The following is a 24,625-nucleotide window of genomic DNA, read 5'->3' as shown; positions in this document are numbered from 1 at the left end:
AGTTGAACCAATTTAAACTTATCCCCATCTAGCTTACAAATGAATGAGACTCAGACTGTGGTTATTTTATTTGACTTTGACAATTACTGGGGGGGGTAACCCCTAATCTACTTTTCTAACTTTTTGCCTGGATACTTCCCCAGTGGTGTACCCCAAATACTTGCTGTTTCTCCTGGCCATGTGCTCATGGCCCATCTCCTCTCATGGCGGCTTCCTCCTCTCTCAAGCATCCTTTACCTCTCTCTCTGCAACTCCCAACCAGGTAACTCAAAACCTTCCTACCTCTAGTCCCTCCAGTAATTGGCTATAGCCATTTTTATGTAGCCAATAGTTTTAAATTTAAAACAAGGTTTCCATGACAAAAGCTGGGAAACATGAGAATTCACTTGTACACCTTGACCTTCAGGTACAGAATTTAGCATTAGAATACATAACGACAGACTAAACCTCAAAAATTTCCCCTTTTTTCCTAAATAAAAAAGGCTATTTCTCTTATAATAATAAACAACATACAGTATGAACAATTATAAGACAGTAGTCCCAGTCCCTAAAGTTGAAGTAAATGGTTTTGGTCATCTTATGAGTTATGGATATGTTGTCATTTTAGGGGATGATTACAAATAATTATGGTCTTGGTCAGGGAGAAAATGAAAGAAGGAGCTTATACTAAGGAATTTTTATCTTTCCTTTCCTTTTCTCTGTCCTTTTTTCTTTTTTAGACAGAGGATGGGGGGGTTGAGAAGAAAAAGGGGAAATATATAATTATAGAAATATACATCCTGGGTTGAGCAGATGATAAATAGCTAGATACAACAATGTTAGCTTGTTCAGATAAGAGACTCACAGAATATGGCATTTAAATGTGTTTTTATTAATTTAAAAAATTTTTGACTTTGAAATAAGTCAGCTCCTGGCAACACCCATTCAATTTGGAAGAAGATGAGCATTGAAAGACCTCCATTTAGATATGGCTTCATTTGTGGCAAGCTAGCCACTGAGCAAAGAAAATGCCCTAACTTCATCTGCAGACAGAATGCTGTCCAGAAAGAGCAAATGGACACAGGGACATCAACTGCTGGACTCTGCCAAGAGAGGCTAAGCAAGTCCTTCATAATTTCTGCTTCACAAAAGATCCTTCAAATATTCTGGGTCATAAGGCTGAAGATGATACTCCAATACTTTAGAGAATATGGGGACTATCCAGGCAGTCAACTGTCACTGTCATTTCTATAATTTTTGGAAGCTGCATCCCTGCACTTCCTAAAAACTCAGGTAATATTTGTCCCTTCTCAGGTCTCTGATGAGGTTGAAAACTTGATCGTCATAGTCATACTATAAGCTTAAAACGTTTATGATTTAAGTGGTATTCTAGGTCTAAAAAGATGGTTTTAGGTTGATAATCCAAGATAGAATAGACGAAATTTTTTCCTTAACTTTCAAATACTATGGACTGCACATTGTTAATATATATCATACCTCATAGTTTTATAATTGTTATAATTGTATTCAATTCATATTTGAAAGAAAAAGAGCCTTTTATTAAACTAAAAAGAGAAACTGTAGTGAGAATAATTTATATATTGTATGGATGTATCACCTGTCAATTAAAAAAATCTATGGCTTTTAGAAAAGTGTAGAATAGAAGGTGGAACATTTGAGAGGCAGAAAATATTTGGGAATAGAAAGAGACACACAGAAGAGATTCACCCTGGAAGATGTCATGAGACAGATAAATGGTGCTGGAGAAGGAGCTGAGTTTTACACCTGGTTCTGAAGGGAACCAGCAGTATACTGTCTTCCACGCAGCTAGGAAGATGGTCTCAATGCTTACCTCCACATTGACACACTTTCCCCAACTAGGCTATACACAGTAGTGATTCTGAAGTTGATTTTCAGACTTTAGATTTATTTTCATGGTAGAGCTATCAGAATTTGTTATCATGCTGGATTTCCCAATATCCTTGAAATCAAAAGGCAGTTTGGTACGATCCCAAGCTTTTATACTGATTATCTGTAAGAATTAACTGACCATCTTTATTTTCAATCAATCTTTTAAGACAAAACAATCTACAGAAAGAACGAAAATGAAAGTGAAGTTCAAGAACTCAAATTTGAGTATTTTAGAATGTAATGTATTTTATACATACAAGAGCAAATTTTGCTAAATTAATTGGATAAGAAAGGGCTTCATGGTGGGAACCAAAACTCTGAGGTTAAAAGTAAAATTTTGACTCTCCAGCATCATAGATAACCTTTAAATCTAGGAAATAATAGATGAGTGAGAATAACTAAAGAGGGATCTAGGCACAGTAAAAGAAAACAAAAACAAGCTCTTTCCTTTCGCTGCTGCGTCCGAAGCCATGAGCATGCTCAGGTTATACAGAAGAGGCTTGCCTCTAGTGTCCTCCACTGTGCTAATGTCCTTGAGTCTGGTTGGACCCCCAAAGAGACCAACAAATCGCCAATGCCAACTCCGATCAGCAGATCAGGAAGCTGATCAAAGATGGGCTGATCATCTGGAAGCATGTGACTGTCCATTCCCGGGCTTGCTGCTGGAAAAATACCTTGGCCCAATGGAAGGGTGGGCATATGGGCATAGGGAAGAGCAAGAGGTGACCTGGATGAGAAGAATGAGGATCCTGCACCGGCTTCTCAGGAGATACCGGGAATCTAAGAAGATTGACCGCCATATGTATCACAGCCAGTACCTGAAGGTCAAAGGGAATGTGTTAAAAAACAAGCGGATTCTCATGGAGCACATTCACAAACTGAAGGCAGACAAGGCCCGCAAGAAACTACTGGCTGACCAGGCTGAGGCTCGCAGGTCTAAGACCAAAGAAGCATGAAAGCGTCGGGAGGAGCGCCTCCAAGCCAAGAAGGAGGAGATCATCAAGACTCTGTCCAAGGAGGAAGAGACCAAGAAATGAAGCTTCCCTCTTGTCTATACATAGTGGCCAGGCTGTGGCCTCACGTGGATCAGCCATTAAAATAAAACAAGCCTTTGTCCTTGAAAAAAAAAAAAGAAAACAAAAACAAAAACAGGCTCTAGGACTAATTCTAGTGTGTTCCTAAAATTTAAAGAGGAAAAATAACTGTTGTTAGTGGAGCGGGAAGATTGTGAAACTATTATTTCAATGTGTGTAATATGTTTAGAGAGGTAAAAAAATAATTATGTCAAAAGTCACTAAAAGATTGGTGCTTGATAAGTGATCAGTGGATTTATCAATTCGTATGTTATTACCTACATTGTGAGCAACCAAAGTAGAGTGGTGGAAGAAAACCCTGGTTGTACAGAGTTTAGGAATAAATTGTAAGAGATAAAAATGAAATGACAATTCCATGTACTCTTCTAGAGAGCTTAGATTTTGCTAGGAATGATGGGCTGTACCTGGAAAAGTAGTCATTTAATCTGAACTCATTAGAAGATAATTTCAGTTAAATCCTGAATGTCAATAATACTACTGTCAAGAAGGGAGGAAGTACAAACACTATTGGATCTTCAGTTTAAGCAACTGCCTTAAAAACTCCTTGCTATTTCCCACTTTTCTCCCTTTTGGCATTTAATGACTGGAATTTCTGGTGGAGTTACCTTTTAGTCTTTGCATTTTGTGTGGTTATCTGAGACCTAAGTATTTCATCCCATCACATATTTTCATCCAGTTTCAATGACTGCCATTTACTTATCAAATTTCTGTCACCGTTTATTGAGATATTCTCACCTAGAAAGAGACAGAACAAAATTATTTCACTTAGCAAAATTCATATTCATCTTTAAAAGAACTACTCTTTTACCTTCTGCTTAATCCACATAATTGACAGTTAACAATCCCATAAGACTTATTTAATTTTATTTATTTATGTATGTGTGTGTGTGTGTGTGTGTGTGTGTGTGCGCGTGTGTTGCACATGAACAAGCACATACATGCATGGAGCTGGAAGAGGCCAGCACAACATATTAGATATCCTAGAGTTACACAAATATACACAAAAAAACTATCCAACATTCTTAACTATCAGAGAAACGTGTACCAAAATTACACTCTGATCCATCTTACCCAGACTGGCTATAATCAAAATAAATAACAAATGCTGGTGAGGATGTAGGGGAAAGCATCCTATATACACTACTTATAGGTGTAAATCAATGTAGTTACTATAGAAATCGATATGGATAGTCCCCTAAAAATAAAATTTAAATTACCTTATTATACAGTTATAATAAGTATTATACAGTTATCCCAGGTATTTATCTTCAGAATTTCAAGTTAGTATGGCACTGAGAATGCCTGCTCACCTATGCTTATTGTGGCCTTGTTCACAAATCAGCAAGTTATATAGTTAGTCTAAGGGTCCTTCAATAGATGGCTAGATAATGAAATGGGCATACATACACAATGTAACCATAAAAGAACATATATTATTGCAGGAAATGGGTGGATCTGAAGATCATCATATTAAGCAAAATAAGCTAGGCCCAGAAAAACAAAACTCTTATGTTTTCTCCCATATACATAATCTATGCATAAATAAAATAGAGTGAGACTTGAAAGGAGAAGGAGAATTATTTAGGAAGAGAAGCAGGACCAGTAGGATGGGTGGGGGAGGGATAAGAGAGTGTGATGAGGTAACAAAGATCAACGTACATGATATATATGCAGGAGAACGTCATAATGAAACCAAATATTTTATACAATTAATATGTGTTACTGCAAAAAAAATTGTACTAAGAACATGGAAAACTGATACAGAGCTTAATTAATAAAAGATATATCAGAATCTTTCTTTCGTGCCCAAAGTAAAATGAGTCATTAATGTGGAAAAATTATTTAATCCCTTTTGATGACCATATAGTGTAAAACAATAACAGAAAGAAAAATTACAGAAGCTGAGGTTAAAGGGCATGAAGCAACAGCTTTAGCGAATGTTATTATATACCACCTGTTGCTTCAACTCTGCAGGATTGAAGTGCTTACTCCTCCAGCACGTGAAAGTGTTGATGGCCACTGGGTTTATACTTAGCACAGCCAGACCACTCTTGCCTGCGAAGAATTGGCTTATCCAGAGGTAAGATACTTTATCAAGAGACAGGATACAGGGGTTGGGGATTTAGCTCAGTGGTAGAGCGCTTGCCTAGGAAGCGCAAGGCCCTGGGTTCGATCCCCAGCTCCGGGAAAAAAAAAAAAAGAGACAGGATACAGCCAATGACTAATCACTATGGAATTATAAAAATTTAGTCCCATTTTTCTAATTTGGGACAATTCCTCTGTGCAACCAACCCTGACTTGAAACTTGCTTTTGGAATCAACTAATCTATTTGCTCTAAATATCACTCTATGTCTGCAAGTTTCTACTTCCTTTGATTTCTTATAGATACTGAACCCAAACACATTACCTAGTAAAAATTTCATGGATATATCCACTTCTCAGTTCTATTTCTGAAAAAGTCAACCTGCAACATCATCCATATATTGCTAACCGTATCTGGTCCTGTTGTATTTTACATGTTACATTTAATTATTACATAATAATAGGCCAGGTAAAATCATCATGCCCATTTTGCAAACAAGATTACTGAAGTGCAAAGTACAAAGTTCAAAATAACTTATTTGATGTCCTATAGCTGATAATCAGGGAGACCATGACTTTTGTGTCAGGTACACAATCTTTTTTTTTTAAGATTTATTTATTTTATGTATATGAGTGCACTGTAGCTGTCTTCAGACACACCAGAAGAGGGCATCAGATCTCATTTACAGATGGTTGTGAGCCACCATGTGGTTGCTGGGAATTGAACTCAGGACCTCTGGAAGAGCAGTCAGTGCTGTTAACCACTGAGCCATCTCTCCAGCCCTAGACCACACAGTCTTAATAATTATGTATTAATTCCTTTAATATCTTCTACAATAAAGATTGTTTTCTCAGGTATTATGTAAAAAAAAAACAGGCTGCCTGGCTCTAACTACTTTAGTAAAAATTTCCTTGAAAATTATACCTTTTAATTAAAGCATCAGGGAAGAAATGCTATCCTTAGAGAATCTGTTTTCCTTGGTCCCTTTGCTTTTCATTACAAGAGTCCATATAATTCTGTCAAAACTACTCCAATCCTTCCACCCCTCAGATCAAAATTTTTCAATAGCTTTTCATCTCACAATAAATACTAAATCCTTATATGGTCAGCTAATTTTTTTGTATTCAAAGCTTGTGTAGCTTCTCAATCAGGCTATATCATTCCTTGGAAGAAGTATACTTTCCTTCCATTGACAGCAAGCTTGATTATTTGACTTGGATTTTGCCAATGGAATATAGTACACCTGAGCAGAAAATTTTAAAAAGCACCATATTATTCTAGTATGGCTATTGTGCCTTTTACTAAAAGAATAGATTTTCTGTATGTAGGCTGCTCCTTTGGTTTGTTTACCTGAATGAAGACAATATAAACAGAACGATGGGGAACCCACGGAGATCATGTAAAATGGGTTCAAAAAGTGTGTTGGGGTATACCACTGAGAATTGAAGATTTGTTTTATTTATCTATCCATGTCTTCATTTATTTAAATATTTACTTTTAATTATGTGTAAGTGCATGTGCATGCATGTTCGTGTGTAGGCCATGTGAGTGCAGGTACCTGTGGAATCCAGAAGAGAGTGTAGGATCCCTGAAGCCGGAGTACCAGGTGGCTGTGAGTTGTTTGGGGTATATTCTGGGAAACTGCACTGAGGTCCTCTAGAAGAGTAGCAAGTGCTCTTAACTTCTGATCCATTTCTCTAGTCCTCTTTTAAATATTAATTTTTATTATTGAGAACATCATACATATATACAATGAACCATATCATAACATACCACCACACCCCAGTTTTCCTTCCAACTTCCTTCGAGTCCTCCCCAACAAGGTCCCTTCCCAATTTGTGTCCTCTTTTTTTATTATTTTTTTTTTGTTCTTTTTTTCCGGAGCTGGGGACCGAACCCAGGGCCTTGCGCTTCCTAGGTAAGGACTCTACCACTGAGCTAAATCCCCAGCCCCTTTTATTTTTTTTTAAAATAACCTACTAAGTCCAATTTGTTCTGCCATTATGTGTGTGGGTAGGGGGCCATCTACTGGAGCATGAAAAAATCTACCAGTGGCCGTGTATGTAAAAAAGATTTATTCTCCCTCCCATAGCAGCTATACATTGCCAATAGTGAGCTCCTCAGTAAAGGTGGAGCCTGGCGAGCGTGCCCCCCATCTATGTGAGAATTTTGGTTACACTGATCTCGTGCAGGCCTTGTGAGGGGAACCACAGCTAGTTTGAATTCATGAATCCAATCGCCATGCCAAGTGCAGAACTTTGCATTCCATAGCACTCTACTTTAAATGCTTTCCATGCTCTATTCCTCTTTTGATGTTCCCTGGACCTTGGTCATAAGGGTGAGAAACACGTACCATTTAGGATTAAGCACTCAGTTTGGGGATGCATATTAAAACTGCAGTATAACTCAGAGAAAGCTGAACTTCCTGAAGGTCTTCCTGAAGAATTTAAGACAAGGCCCTGTCTATCCCAGGCTGGCCTTGAACTCTATGTAGCTCATAACTTTGAACTTCTGGTCCCCTGTCCCTCTATTTCCCAAATGCAGGACTACAGGGCCAAGCCACCATACCTGGTTTATATAGTGCTTGGGACAGCACTTGGGGCCATGTGCAAACACTGAGCTGCATCCCCAGCCTGCTGACTCACATATCTTTTTATTAATGTGCATGTGTATATCTTTGTGTGAGTGTCTCCTGGGGCCAGAAGGTATTGGAACTCCTGGTGCTTGACTTACAGGCAATTGTGAGGTGCCCAAAATGGATGTCAGGATCCAAATATGGGTTCTCTGGGAGGTGTAAGCACAATTAACCCTGAAATATCACTGCAGCCCATGACCAACCATCTTTTTTTTTTTTTTTTTGAGCTGGGGATCGAACCCAGGCCTTGCACTTCCCAGGCAAGCTCCCAACACTGAGCCAAATCCCCAACCTCATCTTTTTTAATCTTTATTAATTTGAGTATTTCTATTTACATTTGATTATTATTCCCTTCCCAGTTTCGGGCCAACGCCCCCTAACCCTTCCTCCCCTCTATTTGGGCTTCCTCTCCCATCCTCCCCCATTACCACCCTCCCCCAACAATCACGTTCACTGGGAGTTCAGTCTTGGGAGGACCAAGGCTTCTTCCACTGGTGCTCTTACTAGGCTATTCATTGCTACCTATGAGGTTGGAGCACAGGGTCAGTCCATGTATAGTCTTTAGGTAGTGGCTTAGTCCCTGGAAGCTCTGGTTGCTTGTCATTGTTGTTCATATGGGGTCTCGAGCCCCTTCAAGCTCTTCCAGACCTTTCTCTGATTCCTTCAACGGGATGACCAACCATCTTAAGGAGATAGCTCTTACCTTGAAATCACTTGACTTCAATCCATACCAGTACTCACTGAAGACTAAAATCCAGATTTGAGTTCATTTACCTCATGTTGTATCAAGATCCCAGTCTTGTCCCCCCACCCCCACCCCCATCCATCATGGTCACCACGGACTATTTAGATTCAGGAATTTGATTGATGTATCTTCTCTTAACTCCCATAGAACTTGCTACATAGGGTACTATATAGCACTTAGTGTATCATAATAAAACTGCTGGTCCTTTAGTTCTAGAAAAGGTGCTATGTCTTGTATATGTCTAGCATACTATAACCAGAATATACCTCTGTGCCCATTATATGAGAGGAATTATATATATATATATATATATATATAAAAAATAAATTAGTGAATTAGTATTATTTTTGATTTATTTATTACACTTTTATTTTCAATACATTTTAGTACAGCAAAGCAATACAGGTAAACATTAGTGTTCTTTACACAATAGCAGACAAGAGGGAAGCCAGCCACAACTTAGTGCTTTGTCAGTTGTTACATATTTGTTTAACATCTGAAGTTAGATCACTTTACTGATGAATTTTTTTCAAGCTTTCAAGGAAAAGTCTATATCTATAGCTATATGCTATATATTCTCTTTCAGACAATGCAACAAGATGGAGAGAGTCCTAAAACACGTTGTAACACTATCAAAACTCTTACAGCACAAAGTACAACAGGGACAGCAAGTGGTCAATCACATTCACGTTACTGGACAGTATTATTAAAACAATGGAAACTTTTCAAGGTACCAAACAAGAACTAAATATGAAAAATACGTAAATGGAACTGGAACACAAATATCAAATACAATACGCAACCCCCCCCAACACGCCCACTCCCAATACACGAGAACCAGGGCTCTAGGCCTGGACATACAAGGCCTCACTGACACATTAATCTATCGCAAGTTACGAACAACCAGTGGCTGGCGCCCAGCTTCAGCTCTATTGGCCTCATCTTCCAACGCCTCCCTGTACTGGTCTGGCCAGTCCTGTGGCTCCTTTCTGTGGATTCGGGCCACATATCGCAGGGCTTTCATCTTGGAGGTTTCCAGGCGGGCTCTAGGGCCCCATACAAAATCATACTGCACCGGATCACTGTCAGGAACCCGCAAACTGTCTATGTAGCGCTGACTCAAATACCTACAGGTAATCACATGCTTTCTCCCATTTTGAACCCCCAAGCCCCTCAGAAAGGCCCAGACTGCAGACTCTCTAGCATGGTTGCCCATTATGAAGATGAAACTCAGAACCTGCATTAAGAAATTGTTGCCGGGCCTGTTTGGACTGTCCATAATCTCTTCCATATCTTCCATTTCTCTTCGGTTGTACAGGGTGTAGGAGTGGTTCCTGGGATCAAGGACCACTAGCTCTGTGCCATACACGTGGTTTAGGGTGCGAGCAGCCCGATTCAGGAGGTCAGGGAACACTTTGCTACACTCTCGACCAATGTAATACAGGATTCCCTTCTTTGGTATAGGCAGCTTAGTTGAATCCATCAGCAGAAATAACTGAACCAATTTCCTTGACTTGCTCTCTAATCTTGACTCAGGCCAAGAATGAGGAGAATATTTTGAAGGACAGCCAGGAGCATCTGAATCGGAAGCCAGTAGTTCTGGAGAAACTTCTTGAAAAAGGGGCCTCCTAAAGTGAGGAACAGCTCGCCGGTTATTAGGAACATCTCTCTCAGCCTCTTCCTCCAGAGCTTCATTGTACTGTGCTGGCCAGTCCATGGGGTCTTTGTTATAGATCCTAGCCATGAACTTCAGAATTTTCATCTTGGTGGTTTCTACATGGGATCGTGGGCCCCAGTAAAACTCATACTCGACTGGTACACAGTCAGTTATCGGCCTGTAGTCCAAGTAACGCTGCCACACAAACTCTACAGACAGAAGTCTCTTCGGGTTCCCAAAAACAGAAAGCCTTCTTTCACGCTGCACTCCGAATCTCCAGAGCATCTCCCAAATATCGGCTTCTCTGGCTTGGTTGCCATTTAGGAAAATCTGTCCCAGAATCATCATCAAGAGGCCCATCTTTGGCCCATTTGGGATGTCTTCTAACCCTTCAAAGGGCACTGGTCCCAGTTTGTTGAGCAGGATGTAGGTGTGCTCCTCAGGGTCTAGCTCCTTCAGTTCAAACCTAAAGATGCACTCCAGGTGGGCCGCTGCTCGTCTGAGGATCTCTGGGAACTGGTTGCGATATTCTTGGACAATGAATTCTCTCATTTCAGATTCCTTGATAGGGTACTTGGTCTGATCCTTCAGTAGCAGAAACTGCAACAATTCTGCTACATTTTGCTCCATGGGATCCTGAGGCTTCAGGGTAAGAGCAACGTGGGCGGTGCCCAGGCCCATAATGGTAATGGAGTTGGAATTCTCACTGTCTCTCAGGACCTGGAAATCCAGGAAGCCTTCTGCACACTTTGGGCGTACAGACGGATCATCAGCTTTTTGCAGAGCAAGGGATGTGCACTCGCATAAGTTCATGCCCACAGAAGCACCACAGCTCAATGCTTCCTCAGGGTTTTCATCTTCAATGGACAACCCAGAAGCGCTTGGGCCCTCTGCAGCTAGGGGCATCTGCGAGATGCTCGACTCCTCCTCCAGGTCACGCAGCCCCGAGGTGCTCGGGCCCTCCCCGCAGGGAAGCAGCTCACAGGTGTCGGATCCCTCCGCGCAGGGCGCTAGCGAGCTGCAGAAGCCCTCAGCAGAAATGGATGACAGGGACGTGCTCAGGCACTCGGCTGAGGGGCTGGGGCTTTCACCGGCAGCTGATCGCTCTGGGGTGCGCCGTCCTTTTCTGGAGGTGGACTGCACCTTGACGCTCTGGACCTCACCGGAGGGGGGCGGCATGGAGGTGCTGAGTCCCTCAGCGGAGGGGGGCGGCACGGAGATGTCGGATTCCTCCGAAGCCGAGAACAGCACAGAGATGCTCAGGCCCTCACTGGAGGTGGGCGGCAGGTTGATGCCCAGTCCATTAGAGGCAGTGGGCGGCACCGAAGTGCTTGGAGCCTTACTAGCGGGGGAGGGCTCGTTGATACCCGCTCCCTCCGAGATGGTGGGCGACACGGAGATGCTCAAGCCCTCCCCAGAGGGCAGCGGCTCGGAAATGCCAGATTCCTCGGAGAAGGTGGGCGGCACCGAGGTTCCCTCACCCTCACCCAGGGTGGGCTGCACGTTAGGGCCCTCATGAGATTGGGGCTGCTCGGAGATGCTCGCCCCTTCTGAGATAGTGAGATGCTCAGAGGCCTTTGAGCCCTTAGGAGCAGTGGGCAGCACTGGGGTACTCGCGCCCTCCGAGGCGGTGATTGACGCAGCGGCGTTCGGCCCCGCGGAGACTGCAGGAGGCCGGCGGGAGCCCCGACCCTTCCTGGAGGTGGGCAGCCGGGAGGTGTTCCGCCCCTCGGAGGTGATGAGCTGCCCAGGGGCGCTTGAGCCCTCTGAGGCGGTGGGCGGCACAGAGGTGCTTGAGCCCCCCCGGGGGGTGGGCAGCACGGAGGTGCCAGGGCCCTCAGTGGCGCCGAGGCCCTGAAGGATCTGAGGATCGCTGCGATCCCGGGGGACGGCTGGCCCTGGCACGGCAGCAGGGCGACCCTTCCCGTTGTTTTTGCGCCCATTGGCCCTTCCACCGCGGCGGCGGCGCGAATTCTGGCTTACCAGCGACATGGTCCTGCCGACCGGTGTGTTGAAGCTGACACTGACAGGCCCGCGATCTCACAGACAAGGGTGCGAGGTTTGTAGGTGCCTCTGCACGGAACCGCTGCTACAGCAGGAGTGATGCTGCTGCCAGCCCCGAGCAAGTCACAGGAGCAGAAATTAGAGGTGGTGGGAAAGAACGAAGGTTCTAGCCAGCAGTGAACGCAGACTAGTCTCAGAATACTCGCCTCTCACACCCCGCCTTCTGCCGCAGTCCGCGCAGGCGCAGTTGGGCTCTGCGACAAGGCGACCCCGCCCCGCCCAGCCCCTCCCGTGGGTTTGCGAAAGTGGACCTGGTGATTCTGCACCAAAACTGCGCAATGGCAGGAGGGAGGCTTGGGTAGGGTGAGACAAGGAGCTTGGAGAAGATGGCTAAATGGAGGTAATACTAGCTATTTCTCAAGAGTCAGGGTACCTATTAAAAGGTGTCTACTCAAGTGTCTTAATAGATTAATAGATTTTCAAAATTGGCAGTTAGTATCCTTAGGATTTGCATATTCCTCCAAACTGTTTATGGGGGAAAATGTGCATGGTGCATGGAATGGTGCAGCTTTCGTCCCTTCCCTTGTCTCCTGTCGTTTTCTCTATTGAACCCTCTAATGCCTCTCAAATTACTGCCAGCTATAAGAGCCTGCCCCTTCTCCAAAAGACCAAAGGGCTGGGGTTTAGCTTTACATAGGAAACCTGTAGCTAGCTAGACATTTTCACTGTGCACAGTCCCAACCCTTACCAATGTAGGAAAATGTAATCTCTTTTGTGGGGTCCTGCAATAGTGCTATTCCAACCACACCCAAAATTAATTATCCTAGGACAGTTAGCCCCATGGCGCCTATTAGGAAAACTCACTGTAAACTGCAATTAGCGTGGTTTACGGAAGCAAGTCTTTGGGAAGGTTTCTATTAGTTACTGAGGAGCTACTGGGATATGAGCCACAGTTAAAGTGCAGGAAACTGTCCAGAATAAGACGGATAATGGATAAAGGGAAACATTTGGTTTCCTTCTAGACCGTGGTAACCTATGCTGCCAGTATTCTGTATGTTACTGTGAAGTTAATCTTGTATAGTTTTGGGCAATACCAACTGGACAGCATATGATGCCATATTCCAACAACATTTTGTTACCCACCTTGCATTCAGCACATGGGTTCACAAAATTGATTATGGGCCTAGCACACCATTACATAAATACGTGTGTCTGATTAGCCTCTGAATCTTGGTTAATGTCTATGGTTAGGAGAGCAGGATCATCTTCATAAGTGAGACTTGTGGGAGAGGTTTCCAAGAGAGATGGATTCTGCTACAAACTACTAAGATCAGGCTGGCCAGAAACAAGCCTAGAATGCAGTTAAAATGCCATGTTTTGTTCTGCCCAGCTGAAGGCACACGTAGATTGGGGAATTGAGTGAGTGCTCCTTCTTGTCCTTATTAGTGTGTTAGAGCTCATGTTTCCTAATGGCTGTCAAGCACACACCAAAAAAAAAAAAAAAAAAAAAAAAAAAAAAAAAAAGGAGTTCTTCTATGGGTCTGCACTAGAATTCCTAGAGATCACAATTTAAATAAAGTTGTTAATTTAATAGCCATACACAAAATTATACCATGTACTATAGAATAGTCATATAGGGACCACTCAGAGGTGGTCACATTATTTGAAAACTAAACACTGTCATACATTTGGCCTATTTCTGTTCCTTCTTATCATGACATAGCTATATTTCAGTGAAGGACCACCTGCTTTATCATAACCACTCACAGGGAAACTTTTCCAGAGAGTTCATTTGTACAGTTTTAACAGCCTTTAGGATTCCTCCCTAGAGGTATAGGAGCACCGGAACACCAACACATTTCTTCTCAGGTCAGCTTGAGCACTGCTATTTTTGTGGTTGTACGTGAGGTAGGTGTGTATTGAGAAACAGCAAACACAACTTGGCAAGGGCTGGACCATATATGAAAGTAGAATTATAATCCACAACTGTTAGAAACCTTTTCAGAAAAGTGACACTTTGATCTACAATAAACCTTCCTGGACACTCACCTGCTGCAAACCAGACCTTGCATGATGTCACTTTGCTAACATTAGTAATGATCTAGGGAGCTAAAAGTAAACTTCTGTAACAATCAGCCCCAAAGGACCAGGACTTGATTAATAATTAACAACTTCCATAATTTTGTGTATTCTTCTAACTTAGGTCCAAAAATAGTCAAATGTACAACTCTGAGAAATCACGCAGGATGGCCCATTTCTAGTTAGCTTGCAGTTCTAGTTAGTTGGCCTGCAGCTTCCCCAAGTTAAGTGCCAATCTGTACACACCAGAATGTACAGATACCCAGTCTGTTCACGTCAACCTGTACATACCATACTTTCCCATTATAACATTTTCTCACTCCTTTTTCTGCCATTGAGTCTCTGCTGAAACAAAAGTAACAGCGGTGGCTCCTTGACACAATAAGCCCTGAATAAAAACTCTTTGCACACTGTGTGATCTTTATTACTTGGACTATCTCTCATTTTAGGATGGCTCAAAAACACTTATATTGGAACTGGGATGTGGCTCAGTGGTAGAATACTTGCCTAGTGTAAGTGAAGCCCTGAGTTTGATCCTCCCCCTCCCTCAAACACACCCAGAAAAGCAACATTGATTAGAAATGCCCTTCAAGTACCTGCCAAAGTTTTATTGCTAATAATGTTTAGTAGGCCTAGCAAATAGCTAGAAGTTGAGCGTTTGGATTGAAAATCTCCTAACATCAGAGAGCTGTTAAGAGTTCTCCATGGAATCTAATATGGTTCTGAGTAAGAGCCATCTTGGTGGTAACATTTAAGAGCTTTGATTATTTAATATGGCAGCCCGCTTTTCAATGGCTGTTAGTCAGTTCCGATTGAGTATATTGAGTTGGTACTGTGAGAAGTTAGGCTTTGGAAGAACATTTAAATTGGGTATGCACTGCATTTTCTTACCTAGTCATATTGCCAGTCATGGTGGAAATACATAATTAAGTGCCTGTAGCCACTTAAACATTGTGTATAATCATAATCATCTCATAAATGTTATATTTTTATTTTGATAATTCTTCAGGTTTTGTTAGTATTGGCTTTGGATTATGGTTCTGTGAGACAGGGTTTTTCTACAATAGGCCAAACTTACCAGGAATTTGTGATCCTTCTGCCTCAGTCTCCAGAGTCCTAAGCTTACACGTATGTGCCTCCATGCTTGGTTCGGGTTACAACATTTTTAAGATGCTTGCACCAATCAAGAGTATCTCAGTTATGATGTTGGTTACATAGTCTGCATGCACATTTCTTAAATAGTATTTAAAATGTATTGAGGCTTTGTTTATTTGATGGCAGTAGTTAATAATAGTTTAATCTAATTTGAAATAAGTTAGATCACAGAACTTGGACGTACTTATGAACAAAAGAGTTACCGTAGAATCCAGCCTAGCCTGAATGCAATGAATAGAAAAGGAAAAAAGAAAGGAACGCTAGCCTTAGTAATGATGACTGTGGTTATTTTATTAAGACTGTCCAACCCAAATGCCTAACAGCGTGATCTTCTTTCTCCTTAATACATTCCACCATTGTATGTCCCCTGCTTGCTTGTAGGAAGCGGCATAAAAAGATGGTGCTGACATCCGGTGGTCGTTTGTGGTAAACAACCTTACAGCGCATGTGTTGGCATACCTCCGGCATCTACAAGGCCAGGGTGATTCATGCTAATGAGGTATTTCATGCTCCACCAATCCCTAGAGGACAAATATACAGCCATAGCCTGTTTTGTATATAAGGCTAGTGCCTTTGTTGCTCGGGGTCCCCGTATCAACAATGAGGTGTTCCTGCAATAAAGGCTGTTGAGAAGAATCCGACAGTGTTGCGTCTTCCTTGCTGGCCGAGGTGGGCGTGACACTTGCTGACACTTGTCAATAGTACACTGCCAGAGCAGTCTGTCTGCCAATGGATATGTAGGTAACACTGAGCATGGTACAGTTTTCTGAAACAAGGAATGGATACAATAACAGAGTAGGAGTCAGAAGTCACAGAGAGTCAGTGCTGGGGGGTTTGGTTGTTTCTTGGATGACGTCTTGTCCAAGGAGATAGCAAGAAAGGAAGAAGTGAAATAGACGCCATAAATTCATCCCAAAACAACTTTTTAAAAGAGCACATGGAAAGGTTTATTTCTATATAGTGTAATTGTTTATATAATATGAAGTATCAAATAATAAGACGATTAATTTCAAAGAAGCCAATTGCTTAATGAGAGAGAAATAACTACAAAACATTTAAAACTGTGAACTGTAAATTAATACTGTGTGCTATATGACAAAAGCAAGGAAAGCAACATCACTTCGCATGGCCAGGCCAGGGTGCACGGAATAGGACATGGCTCAATCAAATGACTTTGAAGGTTCTAAAGCAGCACGCAGCACTTACAAATGATTTCACACCAAGAACGACACAGAAATCTAAAAATAAGAGCACACTCTCAGAAATTGTAAGTCGATCCATGCATATTTAGGGAAGACTAGATGGTGGAGGCGTATCGCAAAGCCAGAGAGCAGGATGGAACCTCGTCGGTGAAAGGGATTTTATGCTAAGAAGAAATCGAATTTTATTCTGAAGTACTCACTTGTTTCTTTACACGTCGGAAAACGCCATGCTTTTCAAATATAGCTATACATAACTTTGGCCAACCTAGCTCCCAGAAAGCAACATCATGTTCAGGTTGAGGGTCCACTACATTCGGTTGCAGAACCTTGGATATTGTATGTACTTCAGACAGGAAATACCAGTTCATTGAATTCTGCCTGAAGTATTGCTGAAACTATGTATAAAAATGTTAAAGCAACCCAGTGTGCAGAGATAAATCACAAATTCAGTTCCTACTCTAAAAATATCAAAGTAGTCGTAATGTCAATGAGCAGAGCTCAGCTGTATATGCAAAACTTATACAAATAACAATGACTACAATTAAAAATAATAATTACATGTAAAGATGCTGATTTTTTATTTTACCTTTTCTATATATGCATCTACATACAGAGACATAAGCGAAAAAAAATCAAATAACCTTTAGAAGCAATCTATAAAAATGGGTGGACATATCTTGTACTAATTTTAAAATAATGTTTTTATCTTTTTATTTATTCTTCCAAAATAATGTTCTTATTAAGCAGAATATAGTGCAAAAAGAGTACGTAACATGTGACATTTCTCTATTATTTACTGTAAAACATCATATTTACATGTTATAAAGATAATGAAAATGTCCTTACAGACTAGATTATATCAATCATCCACATGGATGTTTACAATGATTTTCTTTTCTTGGTAAAAGAACTATCAGTATGGCACGATTTGGTGACTTAAACTGGAAAATTAGAATTTGAACAGAAAGGTGCTATCCTAGGAAAAGTGACAATAGAGGATTATGTTGACAGTCAATTCAGGATTAAATCATTTAGAGTATTGAAAATTCAAGGTACACAGCCTGCTGATTCTTCATGAAGAACTTTTCCTTCCCCCTCCCTCCGTCCCTCCCTTCTCCCCTTTCCCCCTGTACCATCTCCCCTTTTCCGTTTTGTTTTCTCTTCAGTTTGTCCAAATTTGCAAGAGTGCCAGAGTGATTCAATCTAACTTACAGGTCCCGAAGTGAGATTAATGTTTAAACTGAGAGCCAAGGACATGTACATCTAGGCAATTCAAGATAAGGTGTGGTCCTGCCCACTCTAACCCATCCTTGTCTCATTCTATGAGGTGATCTGACAAGTTTTTGCAACTGTGAAACATCTTCCCAAGACACGAGTGTCCCCAGCATAGATTCCCAGGGGAATTCCCATTGTTTGAACACATCCAGTCAGTGCCAGGTAGTCATAACTTCCTAGCTTTTGGTTAACTTAGGGTTGGCACACAGTCCCTTAATTCTCAATATTTCAGCTTCATACGTTCTGTATTGCAAAAATAATTAGTGAATTCTAATTTCAGAATGACTGAAAGAAAAGAAAAATTTTGAGACAGGGTTTCTCTGTGTAGACCTGGCTGTCCTAGAACCTGCTCTCTAGACCAGGCTGGTCTTGAACTCAGACATTCACCTGCCCCTGCCTCCCAAGTGCTAGGATTAAAGGCATGCACCACCACCGCTTGGCTAAGAAATTTCTATATGATAAAAATTCAATTACTTTTTTAAAAATTTATTTATTTTATATATAGGATGAGTACAACTGTAGCTGTCTTCAGACACACCAGAAGAGGGCGCCAGACCCCATTACAGATGGTTGTGAGACACCATGTGGGTGCTGGGAGTTGAACTCAGAACCTCTGGAAGAGCCACCTCTCCAGCCCAAAAATTTAATTACTTTTAATGTACAGTATCTTCATAAGCTTAAAACACACACACAAAAGGTGTGTGTGTGTGTGTGTGTGTGTGTGTGTGTTGTGTGTGCGCGCGCGCGCGTGTGCGTGCATCTTGTCAGAATCATAACTTTTGTTTTGGAATCATAAATATCATTTTGGAAAAAGAAAACCTAAGCTGGACATGGTGTTGCACACCCTTAAATCCCAGAACTTGAGAGGCAGAGGCAGGCAGATCTCTGAGTTTGAGGCCAGCCTGGTCAATAGATCAAGTTCTAGGACACTCAAGGTTACACAGAGAAACCGTGTCTCTTTAAACACCTGCATCCCCCAAGAAAGAACCAAAACAATTAAATAATTCCTTATGATACTGTGCTATACTCATAGATCAGAGAGGCTTCATCCAGCAACTGATAGGAGGAGATGCAGAGACCCACAGCCGAGCATTAGGCAGAGCCCAGGGAATCCTGTAGAAGAGTGGGGAGAAGGATTGTAGGAGTCAGAGGGGGTCAAGGACACCACAACAATATGGCCCATGAATCAACTAAGCAGGGCTCATAGGAGCTCACAGAGACAGAACCGACGATCATGGAGTCTGTATGGTTATAACCTAAGCCCTCTGCATATATGCTATGCTTGTATAGTTTGTGTAGTAGGATTCCTAACTATGGAGGTTGGACTATCTCTGACTCTTTGGCCTCCTCCAGCCTTAATATGAGGGCTTGTGCCCAGTCTTTTTTTTTTTTTTTTGGAGCTGGGGACCGAACCCAGGGCCTTGTGCTTGCTAGGCAAGCGCTCTACCACTGAGCTAAATCCCCAACCCCCCTTGTGCCCAGTCTTATTGTAACTTGTTATACCATATTCGATTGATAATCCCTAGGAAGCCTGTTCTTAAAAAGGCCACATTCTTTAATTCTCAGCCTTAGCAAGTGCTATGCCATATGCAGCACTGTTACTAGTCAGGAAGGTTTACTGTTTTTTAATATAGAAATTCATTTATTTTTATTTTATGTGCTTGAGTGTTTTGCCTCGAATGTATGTTCGTGGACTGCCTATGTGCCTTGTCCCTGAGGAGGTCAGAAGAGGGCACTGGATCCTGTAACTGGAATTAAGGACTGTGGGAAACTGCCATGTTGGTGCTTGGGATCTTCCTCTGGAGAAAACAGCCAGTAAGCACTCTTGACTGTTGAGCCATCTCTCCAGCTCCAGTTGACTGGTTTCTACCTGGCAGTGACTATCAGTAATAATACGTTGTCAAAAGAGGCCACCCCTAGCTGAGACAGTCCATTCAAACAACTAGAAAGGGAATAACTTCGTTGACAACCAGGACACAGGTATCTCCGAATGAAACTAGGCCAGTTTTATAGCTAAGCAGACAGTCAGTCACCTTTATTATCCTTTCCCCAAGCACATGACTTCCTAAAAGGATTCATTTACATTATGAATACTTTCTGGGATTAGGGATGATTGGATATCTCTGTCCAATAGATGTAGGCAGTGTTGTCTATTTTGGAACCCAACCTACTAATAAAATGTGGTATAGAGCGGTTGTCTGCTAGGAAGGCTTACTTCAGCTACCGCTAGTTCCTTAAGTACTGAAGTGAGGGTCCGCTAGCGTCAATTAGAGGCAGGCACAAAGTTAAGACTTTCTGAAATAGAAACCCGCTATCATACTCTAACTCAAAAAAGCATTGGAGCTTGCCTACTGCTTTAACAGGTGTCATCTAAGGGAGCTCCTCTTTGTCCCTCAGAGCCTTCTGTCACCTCCCCTTTCTTCTCCAGGCTCACAAGTAAACAGAACCTTGGCTGTGAATGGTTAGCTTGGCTTCAAAGTACATTGTTTGCAGTACCTGTAATTTGAACCAAACAGGGTATTGTTTATCAGAACTAACAGGCAACATTTGACTCTGAGTCCACTTCTCGTTAGTTTTTATTAAATCGAGAGCAGGCTCAACTCACTGAATTGTTTTCATGTTAGCCATCAACGCTAGTATAGAAGACTTCTGTTCGGCAGACTTCATGAGAAAAAAAAGGGATGGGCTGAATTCAGCCTCCTTTAGACTTTCCACATGATCATGCTACACAACACACCCAACTTAGCCAACTGAGGAAACTGACTTTAGCCAGCTATTTATATTGGCTGTTTGAACAGTCTCTTATGAGGCCTTATATGAGGTAGCAGGCCTCCAGACTTTAACATCACATCAGCTAAACCCACAGAAGTAGAAAGTGGTTAGCAGGGGTCAGGCAGTAAAGGGGGCTGGAGAAAGGATGGACAAGGATGACTCACGATCACAGCTAGATAAAAGGAATAAGCTCAAGGGATCTAGTATACAACATGATAACTATTGTTAATAATGATATTTTGCAATCTTGAAAAGTTAGGAGAAGGAGATGGAGCGGAAGATAGCTCACCGTGAATACCAATTGTTCCTTTTCAGCTCCAGTTATGAAAAATGGCTCCTAACTAGATGCTTCCTTTTTGCTGGGTTCCATATTTAAGTACTTATGAAAAAACAGCAAGTTCTAGTACTGCAGGCATTAACAATCATGCCTGATATTTAAAAAAATGTTTTAAAATAGCTGGTCACACGCACGCGCGTGCGCGTGCGCACACACACACACACACACACACACACACACAGACAGAGAGACAGAGAGAGACAAAGACAGAGAAAGAGACACAGACACAGACACAGACACAGAGAGAAAGCACAAAAATTATCTTCATCACTATCATGATGATATCCTGCCGAGTTTTCCTACAGAGGACAGCAGTTTTCTTCACACAACCCCTACCCTCTGGTTTTCCACACCAAGCCTAAGATCCTACCTTAGCTCCACACAGTGTCCTGGTTTGAAAAGCAGTCTATCACAAAGCCCAGCATGCAACTAGCGGTTTGGACCATCTGTGCAGATGGAGTCCTCAGAGGAACAGGATAAAACTTGTTATCTTTGGTCAACTTCAGGTTTGACAGAAGCAATGAAGGATTCACTGGAAAAAGGATGAGATCGATGACTTCTGGAACAGCAAACTCAAGTGCAACCAGTCAACTCTTTACAAAGGTACCTATTCCAGTTAAACTGAGGAAACTGGCCTCAGCTTTATTTTGTGATATTTGGCACTACATCCACAGGGATGAGGATTTCTGCTCCTCTCAGAAAGCCTCAAAGAGTCAGTGCAATTGCATGGAGATCCTCTCATCATGGTCCATTATGGGGTCAGCAGGCAAGCCACTCCTGATTGAGAGGCAGGCATTCTCTACCCTATTCAGGCCCACTGCCTACCTAGTATGAAACCTAGGCAGGCTTACTGACTCCCTTCTTTAGATTGTCACCTCAAAGCAATTCCAATTGTGTGAGTGTTTGCAAAACATGGTGCTACTACTTGCCAGTTTCATGAGACCGGAGTACACAACAGCACAGAATATACATATCTAACTGATGCATACACATCTCAAAATGTAAGTCCCAATCACGTACCATTTCCACTAAATCTTTTTCCTTTGGATCAGATGAACTCCTTATCATAACCCAATTTTCTCCTTTTATCTTTCCTACTTGCTAGTTTCGGTAATGTAATTGTGTTTTTCCCTAAAAGATAACCACGAGGTGGCAGCAGCACACAATAAACTTCCTGTTACCAACAGAGGTCTTCATGCTGACAGTGGGAAATTACTGGGTTAAAGGGGGTGCAGGCTGTCTTAACATGGAGCCATGAAAGATAACAGAAGGGAACCGACCCAAAAGAAAGGGAATGCGGGATCTTCACGGGGAGAGGAGAATCAGGGTAAGATGAAAGACACATTTATATGTGTAGGTGATGTTGAGAAGCATGAGGGAATCTCTGGAGGCCAGTAGTAGCCTGGGGTCTTCTAGCCCAGGGCTTTTCTTACTTAGGATTAGAAAATGTTCAGTACAGTTTCACAGTGGATATACAATGCCTAGCGCCTGAATAGCTACAAGTCTCTATGTGCTACACCTGTAATAACTGGATATATACATATCTGTGTTTGGAATTATCAGGCTTTTTAAAACTTACCCCACAACCAACACGTTTTTGACCTAATGGATTCTAACCTCTTCTGAATAAGTAAATAACATTCAACCAATATACAGAAACCACATCTTTAATTCAGTTACAAAGTGAGTAGCATTAAGAGATGGAAGGGGAAATGGAGATAAAATGTTCTAAGGTCTTCATGCTATTTGGGAAGAAGTGAAAGGAGCCATTTAAATTAGTAAGTCAATAACACACAATAATAAGTATAAAGATGAGGCTGTGTTTCTGTTACATGTATAATATAGTAATATTCATATGTCTTTCAAAATTAGAGGCTTAAAACAACTATCATATAAGCATGAGTGGGCAAGAATAATGGGCATGGGACAAATTCTTTTGGACACGGTCCGGCTGCAATTACTCTACAGTATGTGGTGTCTGAGGGAATTACTCAATCTACAAGGAGTAGAAAGGATGAGCTAGCAAGGGTCACATGTATGGTAATGTTCATATATTAAGTGATGACTCTTCAGCCTTATTACTGGGTACTCTGGGCATCAGTAGGTTGTTCTCTCAGGATCGTCAATGTCTTATATAGTGACCAACTTCTCCTAGAACAAAACAGAAACTTCTAGATTTAAGACTGGACTGCCTGGTTGGGCCTTAGTGGCAGAGGACGTGTGTGCCCAGTCCTGCTAGGGCTGAATGTCCCAGGGTGGGGTGGTACACAAGGGGGTAGACTTCCCCTTCTCCAAGGAGAAGGGGAGGGTGTAATTGAGGAAGGGGTCTGTAAGGGTGGGACTGGAAAGGGGGTTTTAATAGGGTTATAAAGTGAATCAAAATAGATTATTGAAGAAAAAAAAAGACTAAGCCTGGAGTCTCCACATTTTTTGCTATGCTTTTTCCCCCTAAAGCAAGTAACAAAGACAACATAGATTAAAGATGTAAAGGAGACTGGCCTCCTCCTCCTCCTCCTCCTCCTTCTCTCCCTCTTCCTCTTCCTCCTCCTCCCTCTTCCTCCTCCTCCTCCTTTTATAGTACTGTATATTGAACCTAGGATCTCAATATGCTTAGGCAAGTGTTATTGTCACTGAGTCATATCCCTGGCCCTGTGGGAATGTTTTCCTGAGAAATGTTGTTTTAAACTTGCCTATACAATCAAACTTTCCCTCAACTCATAGCCAAGTTAATAATATACTTTGATATCATTTATAACTATGTACACATTCTGCTTATATACTACGTATTCAACCTGTTCAGAATTAACTGACCTCTAAGAAAAACACTATAATCACTCTTACTATGCTTTCAACACCCTGGTGTACCATGTTCCCTATTTTTCCTTTGTGAGCTATTCATACCCCTGACTCAGAACAATGATTATGTGCAAAGCATATCCTAAGACCATTCAATTGAAAACAACCCTCACAAAACATCAAGAAAAATGCTGAAATCAACAGATTGGCATAGATTGATAACACATATCTGGCTTTTTGTGCTATTCTGAATCAATAGGACCCCAAACTAATTTCCTCCCTTGCGAAACTCCAATTCATAGTTTCATATTCATGCGCTGTTCATAAACAGAGAGGACAGCCTTTGTCTAAGAGTCCAGATTAGTGGAGAGAGATCAGAACTCTCCTGAACAAATCCTGACCACTTGGTTAACCTATAACAAGGGTCAGTGTTTTGGCTTTTGCATTGTGCCAGAACCCTCTTTTTTTTTATTTATTTTTTTTCTTTTTTTCAGAGCTGGGGACTGAACCCAGGGCCTTGATTTTATTTTTAAATTTTGAAACAATCTTGCTACGTTAACAAGGCCAATCTAGAACTTACTTTGTGGCCCAGGTAGGCCTTTTGTGATCCTCTTGTCTTAGTCTCCTGGGCAGCTGGAATTACTGCCCGTGCCAGCTCAAACTTGAAGAATGGAGACACGTATGCATAGAGGGAAGGAACAGGTAAAGGCCATCTCTAGTAGCTGAAATAAAAGCTGGTGCAAAGATATATAAGGACTAATAGGAAAATACTCAATTAAAATGAATCTTTTAGAAAGGAGAATGCAAGAAAGTGAGACAAATAGGAAGCAAGTAGTAAATTGGAATTTTACAACATAAAATCTAATAATTATATTAAATGCAATTATGCTACAGACTACA

General features: G+C 41.7%; 2 protein-coding genes and 1 pseudogene across 2 annotated transcripts in view; 1 reads left to right on the top strand and 2 right to left on the bottom strand.

The window, feature by feature from the left end:
• Positions 1-2,360: 2,360 nt before the first annotated feature.
• LOC116889294 lies at positions 2,361-2,994 on the top strand (annotated as a pseudogene).
• Positions 2,995-3,121: 127 nt separating this feature from the next.
• Positions 3,122-24,625, bottom strand: part of Pbdc1 (polysaccharide biosynthesis domain containing 1) — a 39,358-nt gene continuing 17,854 nt past the window's right edge. Inside the window, exon 6 of the mRNA XM_032890425.1 lies at positions 3,122-3,719. Coding sequence (XP_032746316.1) covers positions 3,643-3,719 — 77 coding nt within the window. The 3' untranslated portion in view covers positions 3,122-3,642. The remainder of the gene's footprint in view (positions 3,720-24,625) is intronic.
• On the bottom strand, positions 8,795-12,324 carry Magee1 (MAGE family member E1). The gene has a single exon (XM_032890423.1). It carries the CDS (start codon positions 12,095-12,097, stop codon positions 9,332-9,334), a length of 2,766 nt encoding a protein of 921 aa, XP_032746314.1. The 5' UTR covers positions 12,098-12,324; the 3' UTR covers positions 8,795-9,331.

This window comes from Rattus rattus, chromosome X (genome assembly GCF_011064425.1).
Source record: "Rattus rattus isolate New Zealand chromosome X, Rrattus_CSIRO_v1, whole genome shotgun sequence".
NCBI classification, from domain to species: Eukaryota; Metazoa; Chordata; class Mammalia; order Rodentia; family Muridae; genus Rattus; species Rattus rattus.
Note: the sequence above shows the minus strand (reverse complement) of the source record. Positions and strands in the feature narration are given on the sequence as shown.